Source organism: Cannabis sativa, chromosome 2 (genome assembly GCF_029168945.1).
Source record: "Cannabis sativa cultivar Pink pepper isolate KNU-18-1 chromosome 2, ASM2916894v1, whole genome shotgun sequence".
Lineage (NCBI taxonomy): Eukaryota > Viridiplantae > Streptophyta > Magnoliopsida > Rosales > Cannabaceae > Cannabis > Cannabis sativa.
In genome coordinates, this window is record NC_083602.1 from 51,238,087 (window position 1) to 51,251,771 (window position 13,685).

Below are 13,685 nucleotides of genomic sequence, written 5' to 3' on the forward strand. Positions count from 1 at the left end.
TCCATTTCGAAGGGAGCTGTTAGAATTAGCTTTAGTAGCTTTAGTCAAGTTAGTTATGACCGTTTTCCTGAATTTGTTAGTCCAACGACCCTAACAGTATTCACACGGTATATTTTCTTGTATTCTCATTTTGGAACTAATTCAAGACAATTTAATTAGAGATTTTCCTCTTTCTCTCTCGGAATCTCATAGAGTATCAAACATTACCTACAATCTTATTACACTGAATTTAATAGATATTTGATAATTTATATAACTTTTCACATTCAACCAAATAATATAATTCAATTAATAATAATTTAACTAAATAATTATATGCATATCCAAACATAGTTATTCAAATAATTATATCTTTTATTTTATTATTCTAATTAATTAGATTATTTTTAATTTCTCCTACTAATTGCCTCTATATGTATTTTTTTAGAAAATTCCTAAAAGATATTATTGGTGCTTAGTACTCTCTTTAATGTCATATCGTTTAACGAGTCTCATATAATTTAAAAAAAAATAATTTTTAAAAAATATCGCTAACGAATCATAAACTAATCATTGTTTACATATACAAACTACAAATTTCGTACATGGTTGCCAAGCCATAGGGAAACAATTTTGACAATGAAGTCGCTACATTGAGGAAGATTGGGAAAAAAAAAAAAAAAAGCCTTAACTATATATTGGGTAGTTAGTTGTCAAAGGTGGAAGATGATGCCACGTGCCCCTCCTTTATTGGTGAGATTAATGAAACTGTGGAGTGGTTTGCACCATGTAATTTCTTTCCGATACGTGACACAGAGCGCGCCACGCCTACTCGACTCGGTCCTTCCCTACTCACTGAGTCACCAACTCAGCGTTTCAAACCCCAAAGCTCTCGCAATCGCGAGCTCTTAATCACGATTTTCAAACCATGTTCGAAACTCAAAATCGAATCAATGGCTTCCAAACAGAATCCAGAGGCACTGATCGAGATCAACGGACTCAGGTTCACCTACCCTGGAATCGACGGCCATCCTCCCCCGGGCTCCAAGCCTCTGATCGATAACTTCTCCCTCACTCTCAACTCCGGCGACCGCTGCCTTCTTGTCGGATCTAATGGAGCTGGTTCGTCAATCTTTTCTTTCAACATTTGGTTTTAAAATTGGCATATTTGGCTGGATTGAATTTGACATTGAATTTGAATTTGAATTTAGGGAAAACGACAATTTTGAAGATATTGGGAGGGAAGCACATGGTGGAGCCTCATATGGTTCGAGTGCTCGGAAGGTCGGCATTTCATGACACTGCTCTTACCTCATCTGGTGATCTCTGCTATCTTGGAGGAGAGGTTTGTTTCTTCTTTTGGTAATGTATCGTAAATCATTTGTAATTGTTGACTGAGTATTCAAAGGAAATTGCTTATTTATGCAGTGGAGGCGAGATGTTGCTTTTGCAGGGTTTGAAGTTGCAATTCAAATGGATATTTCTGCTGAGAAATTGATATTTGGGGTTGCAGGAATTGATCCCCAAAGAAGAGCTGAACTATTGAAGGTGAGAACGCACTGCTCTCTTTTCCTTGAAGTGGGTTCTTTCCAATGCAATGCTTATGATTATTGTGTAAAAAAAAGATCATATTTATAGGCTTGGTGAGGATAGAATATGTATACATGATCAGAGAAAACTCAATCTTTGTTAGAATGATTGTTAAGGATATAGATACATGATCATACAAAAACTTAGGGAGATCTGTATTAGACATTTGAAGATCTAGTAATAGTTAAGCCAAATCTGAACTTTCTTCATGTTTATTCAACTTGTTTTCTTGGAAGCATAGGTTCTAGACATTGATCTTTCATGGAGAATGCATAAAGTATCCGATGGCCAGAGAAGGCGGGTCCAAATATGCATGGGTCTCCTGAAACCATTTAAGGTATCTGCATCATTTTGACTAATACCAAATACAGTCACAATAATTTTGTTTCTTTTTCTTGAGAAATAAATAATCCTCTTTCTAATACTTCATAAATTTTGTATCTTTTGTTATGTGTAGGTTCTGCTTCTTGATGAGATAACAGTTGACCTTGATGTGCTAGCAAGAGCTGATCTGTTAAAGTTTCTGAGAAAAGAATGTGAAGAGAAAGGTGCCACAATTATATATGCAACACATATATTTGACGGTCTAGAGGATTGGCCATCACATATTGTAAGTTTCAATATTTTCTTCTCACTTACTATTCTGTATTTTCAACCCAACCCCAGATTTGTGAAGACTATTTTGATGTGTTCAGGTATATGTAGCCAAGGGAACATTGCAACTAGCAATGCCTATGGATAAAGTTAAGGAGATTAGCAAATTGTCTTTAATGGTTAGTGTTGCACTCCTTGTTCAGACATTCTTTGTTCAGTTAATATTTATTCGTTACATCTGGCAGAATTGAATGTAAATTGTACCATTGAATGTAAATTGTACCATTGAATCGCAGAGAACAGTTGAAAGTTGGCTGAGAAAAGAACAAGACGAAGAGAGGAAGATAAGGAAGGAAAGAAAGGAAAGAGGTCTTCCTGAATTTGAAGACAAGATAGATGGAAGCCGTGTGGCTGGCGGTCCACGTGCAGTCAATAATGGTTGGGCAGCCGGAAGACTGAACTCCACCGTTGCTGGAGAAGATAACTTTGTTTACAGCTCAAACAGAGTCTTAAGACAGTAATTATACGTGAGAATCCTTATAGACAGGAAAGCTTCATTCTTTTTATTTCAAAAAAGAGAGAATGAGTTCTTCAATTTGAATTTTGTTTGTTATTTATTACCTTTGTGTTCATTTGTTTCTAATAATAGTGTGCAATTATCTTGATTGTATTGCATCATATTTTGTATCTTTATTATTATGTTTGTTATTGAAAAGAAAAGCATCAACACATAGAGAGCAACCAATAGTGGTCTATTATATTCATGTATCTTCAAGCTTGCATTGCATGAGTATTATACTAAAAGATGTAACATTACTTTATAAATTAAAGCTTAATTGAAAAATATAGATGTATAATATCTTCAATACAAAATTAGTATAAGAGTGAAAACTTCATACAAAGTAGTACGTATTATATTAAATTTAGTTGTTGATGCTTAAAAATTGCATAGAAACAAATTACTAAGAATCGTGACTTCTTTAATTGATCATTCCTATTTAATTCACGAACTTTTTCACGGTTGAGCTTGTGCAAAATAACTGGTTTCCTCTGACAAAACACTCTAAGTGATTGTCGCTTAATTTCTAGATTGGTTGACGAAAATAATTAAAATAAAATTAAATAAAAAAGATTGAAGCATTACAGTTAATCTTAAAAATATATGTATTTTGTTTTATCTACCCCTCAGAAAACACAACAGCAGATTCAATCTCGTAACTTGAGCACTCAACTATTGTGTAAAGTATGTAACTGCATTACCAACAACCTCTAAAGTCACAAAAAATTTGTTATTTCCAACCACTAACAGCAATTCAATAGTGAGCCATTAAAGAACAAAAAAAGAAAAAAAAAACCAACAACGAAATGTCACATACCCTTAATTGATTGGTTATCAAATTTTGCGATGTGATGCCCATAATAAACTTTTGGGGGTCAATCCTAAAGGATTCACCTCCAATTTTCGTGAACAAATGGAAAGTTGTCGAACAAGAGCTCTTTTGATTAGTGGTTGATTTCTCTCTTGCAACACTTTTGAAGAAACCTTGGGTGAAAGGATAAGCAACATACCTCGTTTATCATTAAACAAGGAGGATAGTCTTGTTGGGAAGAGTAAGGAAGGTGGAATTTTCTTTGTAAAGTCAGCTTACTTTGAATACCAAAAACACCGCTTTGGAGAAGAAAAACTTGTCCGAAAATCGACATTTCATCTAAAGATAGGAATGATGCTTTGGCAGATTTTACATGAAGCTCTTCCAACCAAAGATAATTTACAATTTGTCCAGGAAAATAATTGTTTTCTATGTCATCAAGATATAGGAACTCCTATACATCTTTTTAGGTAATGTGCTTGCACCAAGATCATTTGGTTTCATGACTTATTTGGAATTCTGGGACTGGAAAAATCTCTGGAAGTTGGCACCAATAAAATCAAGTGCTTATTGAGGGTCATTGTACAAATGCAAAGGAGGTTAGTAAAGTGATCAATGTCTTTTTTTTTTTGGAATTTCAACAAGACAGGGAGACCTACAATCAATGTGTTAGATTGATGGTTGGTTATTCTGTTAAGCTTAACAGTTGACAGTTAAGTTCGTTAACTGTCCATTTTGACACCAAATGACAAAGCTATAAATAGCTTTGTCCAATTCATTTGTAACTAGTTTTTCAGTTAGACACATATTGTAAATACAAGAGTATTGATTCAATAAAAGAGCATTACTGCTCACAGTTTTTCTAAGTGTTCGAACTGGTTTGTAATTGTTCTAAGATCAGTGTGTTGGATTGCATAGGAATCGACTCATTCCTTACAAACTGGTATCAGAGCTGGACGGGTTCTTGAGTCTTGAAGAGACAAGCTCAGCGTGATCAAACGTGAAGAACATCCAGGGCAACAATGGGGAATGCGAAGTTCGATTTGGAGAAGTTTACAGGCAAGAATGATTTCGGATTGTGGAGGGTGAAGATGAGAGCTTTGTTAGTGCAGCAAGGGATTCAGGAGGCTTTACTTGGTGAAGAAAACATCAAGGAAAGAACAGAGAAGGAGAAGACTGAGATTCTTGATAAGGCACACAGTGCCATTATACTCTGTTTGGGTGACAAAGTCCTGAGAGAAGTGTCGAAGGAGACGACTGCTGCTGGCCTATGGAACAAGCTGGAAAGTCTGTACATGACAAAGTCCCTAGCCAATCGACTGTTCTTGAAACAAAAGCTGTATGCATTTAAGATGCAATCTGGAAAATCAGTTGAAGATCATATGGATGATTTCAACAAGATAATCCTCGATCTTGAAAACATAGGCATCAAGATTGAAAATGAGGATCAGGCCATAATTGTCTTGAATTCTTTACCTTCAGATAATTATGAACATTTCGTTGATACGATGATGTTTGGGAGGGACTCTCTGACATTGGAAGAAGTGCAAAGTGCTTTGATGTCCAAGGAGTTGAAAAAGAAACAAGAACTGAAGGAAGAGAATTCTGCAGATGGCTTACTGGTATCTCGAGGAAGATTTGATCAAAGGGAGAACAAGAACCATGGGAACATGCACAAGGGAAAGACTCAGTCAAAATTCAAGAAAAGATGTTACATATGCCACAAAACTTCTCATCTAAAGAAAGATTGTCCAGAATTGAAAAAAGGAGATCACAGAAGGTATGGAAATGCAGATGTGGCTTCAGATGAAGGGTATGAAAGTGCTGATGTAATGGTGGTAACCAATGACTCTGTGAAGTCAAATTGGGTGATCGATTCTGGATGTTCTTTCCATATATGTCCAGATAAAGAACATTTCCTTAATTACAAGGAAATTGATGGTGGAACTGTGAGGCTTGGGGATAATAGATCATGCTCAATAGTTGGGATTGGATCTGTACAATTGCAATTATCAGGGGGAGCCACTATGAAAATTCATCAAGTTAGACATGTGCCAGACATTAAGAGAAATCTGATTTCTGTGGCAATGTTAGACAAAGAAGGGTGTTCTATAAGGGTTGAAGGTGGAATTCTCAAGGTACTAAGAGGATCAATGGTAATGATGAAGGGTTCAATGATCAATGGAGTGTATGTACTACAAGGAATCACCTCAAGCAACCTGGCTTCAGTAGCTTCAAAGGAAATAACCAATTCAATGTCCCTATGGCATAAAAGACTAGGACATGTCAGCTTGAAGGGATTGGAAGTGTTGAACAAGAAAGGACTGTTGGGAAAAGATGCCCTACAAGATCTGGATTTCTGTGAGCAGTGCATTTTGGGTAAGTCTACCAAGGTTAAGTTTGGGAAAGGGAGACATACAACAAAGGGCACTCTAGACTATGTTCATTCAGATCTTTGGGGAGCTTCCAGAATTGTGTCTCGAGGTGGAGCCAGGTACTTTCTAACCATAATTGATGACTATTCTAGATATGTCTGGGTATCAATTTTGAAACATAAACATGAAGCCTTGAGTACATTTAAAGAATGGAAGATACTGGTAGAAACTCAAACAGGGAAGAAAGTTAAAAAGCTCAGAACTGATAATGGACTTGAATACTGTTCTGAGTTGTTTAACTCATTCTGCAAACAAAGTGGGATTGCTAGACACAAAACTGTGCCAAGAAACCCACAGCAGAATGGTCTAGCTGAAAGACTAAACAGGACCATCTTGGAAAGAGTAAGATGCATGATAATCTACTCTGGTGTGCCTAAAATTTTTTGGGCTGAAGCTGTTGTGACAGCCTGTTACTTGATTAACAGATGTCCTTCAGCTGCAATCCAAGCAAACACACCAATAGAACTATGGTCTGGACACCCTGCAAACTATGGGAACCTAAGGACATTTGGTTGCATAGCCTATGCACATGTTAAACAAGGAAAACTAGATCCCAGGGCAAAGAAATGTATCTTTTTGGGTTATCCTGAGGGTGTAAAAGGGTACAAGCTATGGTGTATTGAAGCTGGAAACTTGGATAGATACATCATAAGCAGGGATGTAGTGTTTGAGGAAGACAAGGTGTATAGAGATGTCATGAAAACCCAACCAAAACCTACCAGTGATGAATCTGAGAATGAATTGGAGTTTGAGGTGGAGCCTGCTGGGGAAACTCACAGAGAAAATCAAACACCAGTGACTCAAGAGGGCATTTTTGATGAAGAAGATGAAGAAGAACAACAAGAATTGACTGAAGAAATAACTACAGAACCTCAGGGATATCAACTGACAAGAGATAGACAGAGAAGACAAATTAAACCTCCTGTGAGATTTGGTTTTGCAGACATTATACACTATGCTCTTAACATTGAGCAGTGTAATAATGAACCAAGAACCTATGCTGAAGCAATGAAGTCAGTTGATAGAGAGAAGTGGAATGCTGCAATGGATGATGAGATTTTATCTCTTAAAAAGAATAAGACCTGGATTTTGATTAAGAAACTGCTAGGACAAAGAATAATCGGGTGCAAATGGGTATATAAACACAAAGATGGCAGGTACAAGGCTAGGCTAGTGGCAAAGGGGTATACACAGAGAGAAGGGGTTGACTACACTGAAATATTCTCTCCTGTGGTGAAGCATACCTCTATTAGATTGATCTTGGCCATGACAGCAATGCTTGACCTAGAACTTGAACAGATGGATGTCAAGACTGCATTTTTGCATGGAGAATTAGAGGAACAAATTCTGATGCAACAACCAGAGGGATATGTCGAAGAAGGAATGGAGGACAGAGTGTGCTTGCTTAAGAGGTCACTCTATGGCCTCAAGCAATCACCTAGGCAATGGTACAAGCGTTTTGATGATTTCATACACAAAACAGGGTTCAAAAGGAGTGTGTATGATAGTTGTGTCTATGTAAAATCATCAAAAACAAAGGCCACTGTTTATCTACTTTTGTATGTAGATGATATGCTAATTGCTAGTAAGGATATTCAAGAGATTATTCAAGTCAAGAGAATGCTTAGTGGGGAATTTGAAATGAAGGATCTTGGACATGCTCGAAAGATTCTTGGCATGGAAATTCTCAGGGACAGGAAAGCAAAGACACTGAAGCTATCACAATCTGAATACATCCACAAAGTATTGAGCAATTTTGGCTTTTCTGATGCAAAACCAGTAAGCACACCTATTGCTCAACACTTTAAATTATCTAGCAATTTGTCTCCATTGAATGAACAAGAAGCCAAAGAAATGGAGAACATTCCTTACACAAACCTGGTTGGAAGCATTATGTACATTATGGTCTGCACTAGACCCGATTTAAGTCGTGCAGTTAGTATTGTCAGCAGATACATGGGGAATCCAGGCATGGAGCATTGGAAGGCTGTTAAATGGTTAATGAGATATCTTAGAGGCACTACTGATGTTGGATTAATGTACAGCCCTGATGGAAATGAACTTGCTGTGAATGGCTTTGTAGACTCTGACTATGCAGGTGACATCGATACAAGAAGGTCTCAGTCAGGCTGGGTTTTCAGAGTAAACAGTTGCACTATAAGCTGGAAAGCTAATCTCCAAACCATAGTGGCACTCTCAACTACAGAAGCAGAGTACATCTCTTGTACAGAAGCTGTAAAAGAAGCCATTTGGCTTAAGGGAATCACTAGAGAATTGGGGATAAATCAAGGAGCCATCACTATACTGTGTGACAGTCAAAGTGCTCTGCATTTGAGCAAAAACCAGATGTATCACGAGAGGACTAAACACATTGATGTAAGATTACATTTCATCAGAGATGTTCTAGCTGAAGGAAAGGTTAAATTGGCAAAAGTGCCAACTGCAGAGAATGCCTCAGACATGTTAACCAAGGCTCTTCCAACTGCAAAATTCAGACATTGTCTGAATCTTCTCAGGATTACAAACTAGAACAGTGATCCTTGTCAAGTGTCTGTAATCTAGTTTAAAGTTCTTTTTGTGTCTATTGTTTGTAATTAGAGTTAGCCTTACCAGAATTCCAACCAAGGTGGAGATTGTTAGATTGATGGTTGGTTATTCTGTTAAGTTTAACAGTTGACAGTTAAGTTCGTTAACTGTCCATTTTGACACCAAATGACAAAGCTATAAATAGCTTTGTCCAATTCATTTGTAACTAGTTTTTTCAGTTAGACACACATTGTAAATACAAGAGTATTGATTCAATAAAAGAGCATTACTGCTCACGGTTTTTCTAAGTGTTCGAACTAGTTTGTAATTGTTCTAAGATCAGTGTGTTGGATTGCATAGGAATTGACTCATTCCTTACACAATGGGCGACATAACTCTAAAAGGCTGCTAGCTCTCCTATGGAGGGGGAGACCAAGGCTATCCTGTTGTGCTCACTGATGCTCTGATGTTAGTGAATGCTTTTTCAAGGAAACAATGTCCAAATGTTTGGAAACTTTAAAATATTTCTTTCTTTGCACTTTTACTAGTTTTAATTTTTTCTATATTAACATCTCAATTAGTGTTCTAAGGGAGTGGGACTCCCTCGTTCATGGTTTGATATTATGGTGTCTTAGGCGTAGAAGAACCACACTAATCTATTCTAAACTTGGTGGTTAAATTCTACTGCAGTGACGATACGTCATTGTAACACCCTAACTACTTTAAGCGTGTTAGCGTGATTTTAAACGTACTATGCAGTTTGTTGCTAATAAACAAAATTAACGAAAAATTTGATTAATTAAAATTTGCTTATTTAATTAGAAACTTAAAGTATTTCAGACTAAAGGTTAAATTAAGAAGCTAACATTAAAGGTGTGTCTCTAGTCCTTGATGAATGGAATGGAAAAGTTTATAAACAGACTAAAGGGGAAATTAAGAAGAAGAATTCATAGCTAGCTGTTCTTGATGTGTCGTTGGATAATTCTTCTTGGGTCGAGTATCAAAAGAAAAGAAGGAGAAAGAGCTTGATGTCCTTCTTTACAAGGACAAGAAATATTTGGCTTCAAGGAAAAAAAAAATTCCTAGATGAAACTTGGGGATAAAAATTTTGCATCTTTCCATCAGAGTGCGACTGGTCGGAAATGGAAGATTATTATCACTGGTATATTTGATAGTGATATGGTTTGGGAGGAGATGCCTAGGGGTATTTCTAGTATGGCTATACATAAATTTTTATAAACCGCCCAACCTGAACAGTCCACCCAAACCAAACCGAGATAATTTGACGAAAAATACAAACCGAAAAACCCGACAAAAATATAACCTGCCCAATTTTTATATTGGGCGGGCTGAAAATAACATCAACCCGCCCAATCAACCCGAACTAACCCGACCAACCCGATTAAGAGAATTTTTTTTTATATATATGTTTTTATTATATATAATTTATATACATACTTATGAAAAATAGAAAGTTCAAACTACTATATTTTTTTTATAACGGATTTAAACTTTAAATTCAATCTTTATATTTATCTCATTACCACAATAACTAAAATATAACAATACAATGTGAAAAAAAAAACAAACATTAGTGCTCGGTTTGGATTGGTTAACCAGACTAAACCGACCAATTCATAAGGCGGGTTGAAACTTTTTTTCTTCTTAATTGGGCGGGTTGCACTTATATTTTTGTAACCCGATCTTTACATTGGGTTAAATAAAATGTTACGTAAATCGACCAAACCGACCGACGTACACCCCTAATTTCTAGTGTCTTTGAGCAATATTTCAAAGTATTTTTTACTTCTCATCAGCTTTTATATGGATACTATGAATCAGGTTTTGCATTCAGTGCATGTCCAATTCACTAATGACTTAAATAATATTTTAGTGTGAAACAATTATTACACTTATTCCAAAGGAGAAGAACCCTACTTTCACTAGTGAGTTTCGACGTATTAGTTTATGTAACGTCCTTTTATAAAATCATTCCTAAAATGATAAAGTAATAGGTTGAGGGAGGTTTTAAATGATGTAATTTTTTATGAGCAAACTTTTTTTATACTAGGACGCCTCATCTTTGATAATGCAATGATTATGTTTGAATGTTTAAATGTCATTAAAAGACATAAGAAGGGGAAAAAGATTTTCTAGCGTACAAGGTGGATATCACTAAAGCATATGACTGTGTTGATTGGAAATTTTTGCGTGGAATGATGGAACAACTAGGATTTCTTCATGGTTGCATTGGACTGATTATGCGTTGTGTCACCACCATCATTTACTCTATCAACGTTAATGATGATATTATTGGCAATATTGTACCTACCAGGGGACTTCGGCAAGACGATCCACTCTCACTCTTTTTGTTCCTTATTTGTGGGGAAGGACTTTCATCTCTTATTAAGCATTAGATTTACACAAGCTATTTCTGAGCTGGTGTGTGAAAGGCATGGGCCAATGATTTCTCATTTATTGTTTGCCAATGACAATTTCTTCTTCTTGGAAGCTTCACCAGCAGACTGTGTTCGATTTAGAGACATCCTTCATACCTATGAAAGGGCGTCAGGGCAATTGGTAAATTTAAATAAATCGGTTGTTTGCTTCTCTTCTCGTATGCCTCAAGATGTTTGTGAATCTCTCGCTAGTATGTTGGGGGTTCCTCTAGTACCCTGTCACATGATAAGTACTTGAGATTGCCTTGCTTTGCAAGAAAAAGTAAAAGTGGTTTGTTTCAATCTATTCTTGATCGAATTTGAAATAAATTTTTTGGCTAAAAGTTGAAGCTTTTTTCTTCAGATGGTCGTGAGGTCCTTTTAAAATCTTTGATTCAAGGAATTTTGACATATGCTATGGGTTTGTTCCATCTTCATGTGGGTATTGTGAATGAAATTTATCGACCCTATGCTCGATTCTTGTGGGGTGGAGATCCTAATAAGCAGAAGTTACACTAGTGCACGTGGTCTAGGTTATGTTGGCATAAGGTGGATGGTGGAATGGGATTTTGGGACATGTTTATGTGTAATCAATCTCTATTGGCTAAGCACGCAGCCCCATCTATATAATTGTCCTGATTCTTTGGCTGCCAAGGTAATGAAAGGGTTTTATTATGCAAATAGCTCTTTAATAGAAGTGGTTGAAACTAAACGATCTCATTTTTATGGAAAAGTATTCTTTAGGGTTGTGATTTATGGAAGAAAGGAGTTCGATGGTTAATTGGGAAGGGAGACATGGTTCAGATTCGAGAAGATGCTTGGATTCCTAATGTGGGTCGGGCTTACTCGTTTCGGGGTGGTCCAGAGCTTCAATATGCTCATGATCTAAAATTAGAGAATGGTCTTTGAACGCTCTTTTGATTAAGGAGCTCTTTGATGAAGCCAGAGCCGAAGCCAAAGCTATCTTATCAATTCATATTTCATTTTTTAACTGGAAGGATGTGTTTATTTTGCATTTTACAAATACTAGTATGTGCACGATTAAGAGTTGATATTGGAGCTTTGTCGCCAGATTGGGGTCAAGTGTCAGCTTCCTCAAGTTAGTCTTGCTGGTGGAAGTTTTTGTGGTCTCTTTTAATGATGTCCAAAGTTAAGAATTTTATTTGAAAAGTAGGCCTTAATTTCCTGATATGTTACGCTAATTTGCAACGTCATGGCCTGCTGTGAATGCATGTTCAATATGCTTTCAAAATAATGAGACTATTGTGCATGCCCTATGGTTATATTCTTCTCTCAAAGGAATTAGACAAGGCTCTACAGTTGTAGCCTTCTCTCAAAGGAATTAGACAAGGGTGGGTATTGAAAGGCTTGGATGTTCTTAAGTTGGCTTCCAGTTTTTATGAGTTATTAGTTGGTTGTATGGAGATTCTTTCAAAGCAGGAGATGGAAGAATTTGTTGTTCCCTGATAGAGGATTAGGCATAGGTGGAATACAAATTTCATGATCATAAGTTGCTCTCAGATGATATGGTGAATCAATGGTCTGTAAGTTTCATTTGGCGCTATCAAGATGCTCAGGGTTCTTCTAGGGCGAAAATTCTAAATGATTCAAGTTTGGTCGGCCTATGATAAGTCAATATTTTATCTTATAAATATAGCCAATTCATGTATTAATATTCTTAAATTGATTCTTTAAATTATTGATTAGTGTGATTATAATTTGTTAGATTATTTTAAAGATTAATCATGCAATTAGAGTCATTTGGAGAGATGTTATAGCACATTTTGGTGGAAAATAATGGAAGTTGGCGAGCTCAGTTTTATAAGGCGGAACTTAATTACAAATTTTGACAATCTAGGAAGCATAACTGGACTTTGAGCACAACATGAAAGTTGTTGATCTCGTTCTCAGCTTTATAAAACATCTTAAATCATCTAATTCTGAGTTGTATTGAAGGCATTATGACCAAAATAATAATCAGGTGACAGAAATTTTTCGGCAGCAAGTCGTGGCCGCAAGGAGGAGGTGATTTTTGGGCAAAATTTCAAATTTTTGTCTTTTTTAAGTGAGATATTTTTGAAGATTATAAATAGGACTTTTAAGGTACGAAATTTTAGTCTTGGGATTGTGGCGATGAGTTGGTCAAGTGAGGTTCTATACTCAAGGGCGGTGCCGGTGACGGGCTGCCTATGAACCTCATATGGCAGAGGCAGTAGCTTTGTTGTAAGGATGATTCTTTGTTGTGTGCATGTCTCACGATATTATCTAATTGTCCCCGTTTGATGCAAGCTACTTTGGGTAAAGAAATTTGGCGCTATTATTAATAATACAGTAGAACCTCTATCCAAGAATACACTTGGGACCAAGGAAATAATATTCTAATTGAGAGGTGTTGCTCCAAAATTCGCCCAAAATACGTGGACCAGTCGAGAGGGGACACGTGGATCAGATAACTTGGAAAGATTTGCTAAGTCTTTTTATGCCACCGGGAAGCGCTATTAGCATGGGTCCCGGAGGAGACACCCGGAGTACAAGGTACTCCAGGAAGCTAGTATAGCATGAAGGCTCTCCGGGATGTGTCAGGTCTCTCCCGAGAAATCAAGTCGCATTTAATGCTGCATGGGAGGAAGCGTGTTGGGACTGTAACACGCAATAAAGTCTGACGGCACAACCCCCGAACAGCAGCGCTACAGTAATGATCATTTAAGTCTAGCGACGGCTACTCTGCGAAGAGTCACGTCAATCACAAGACA

General features: G+C 36.8%; 1 protein-coding gene across 2 annotated transcripts; it reads left to right on the top strand.

Moving 5' to 3' along the window:
• The first annotated feature begins 613 nt into the window (after positions 1-613).
• On the top strand, positions 614-2,908 carry LOC115720668 (ABC transporter I family member 20). Of its 2 annotated transcripts, XM_061110585.1 has the most exons (8): positions 614-1,101; positions 1,191-1,324; positions 1,408-1,527; positions 1,811-1,906; positions 2,027-2,179; positions 2,265-2,342; positions 2,460-2,690; positions 2,741-2,908. In XM_061110585.1, the coding sequence occupies exons 1-7, from the start codon at positions 933-935 to the stop codon at positions 2,682-2,684; spliced, it is 975 nt and encodes a 324-aa protein (XP_060966568.1). In that variant the 5' UTR covers positions 614-932; the 3' UTR covers positions 2,685-2,690; positions 2,741-2,908. The 2 variants fall into 2 exon arrangements, with proteins under 2 accessions (XP_060966568.1, XP_030505691.1); XM_030649831.2 differs by having other exon boundaries at positions 2,460-2,908.
• Positions 2,909-13,685: the final 10,777 nt, after the last annotated feature.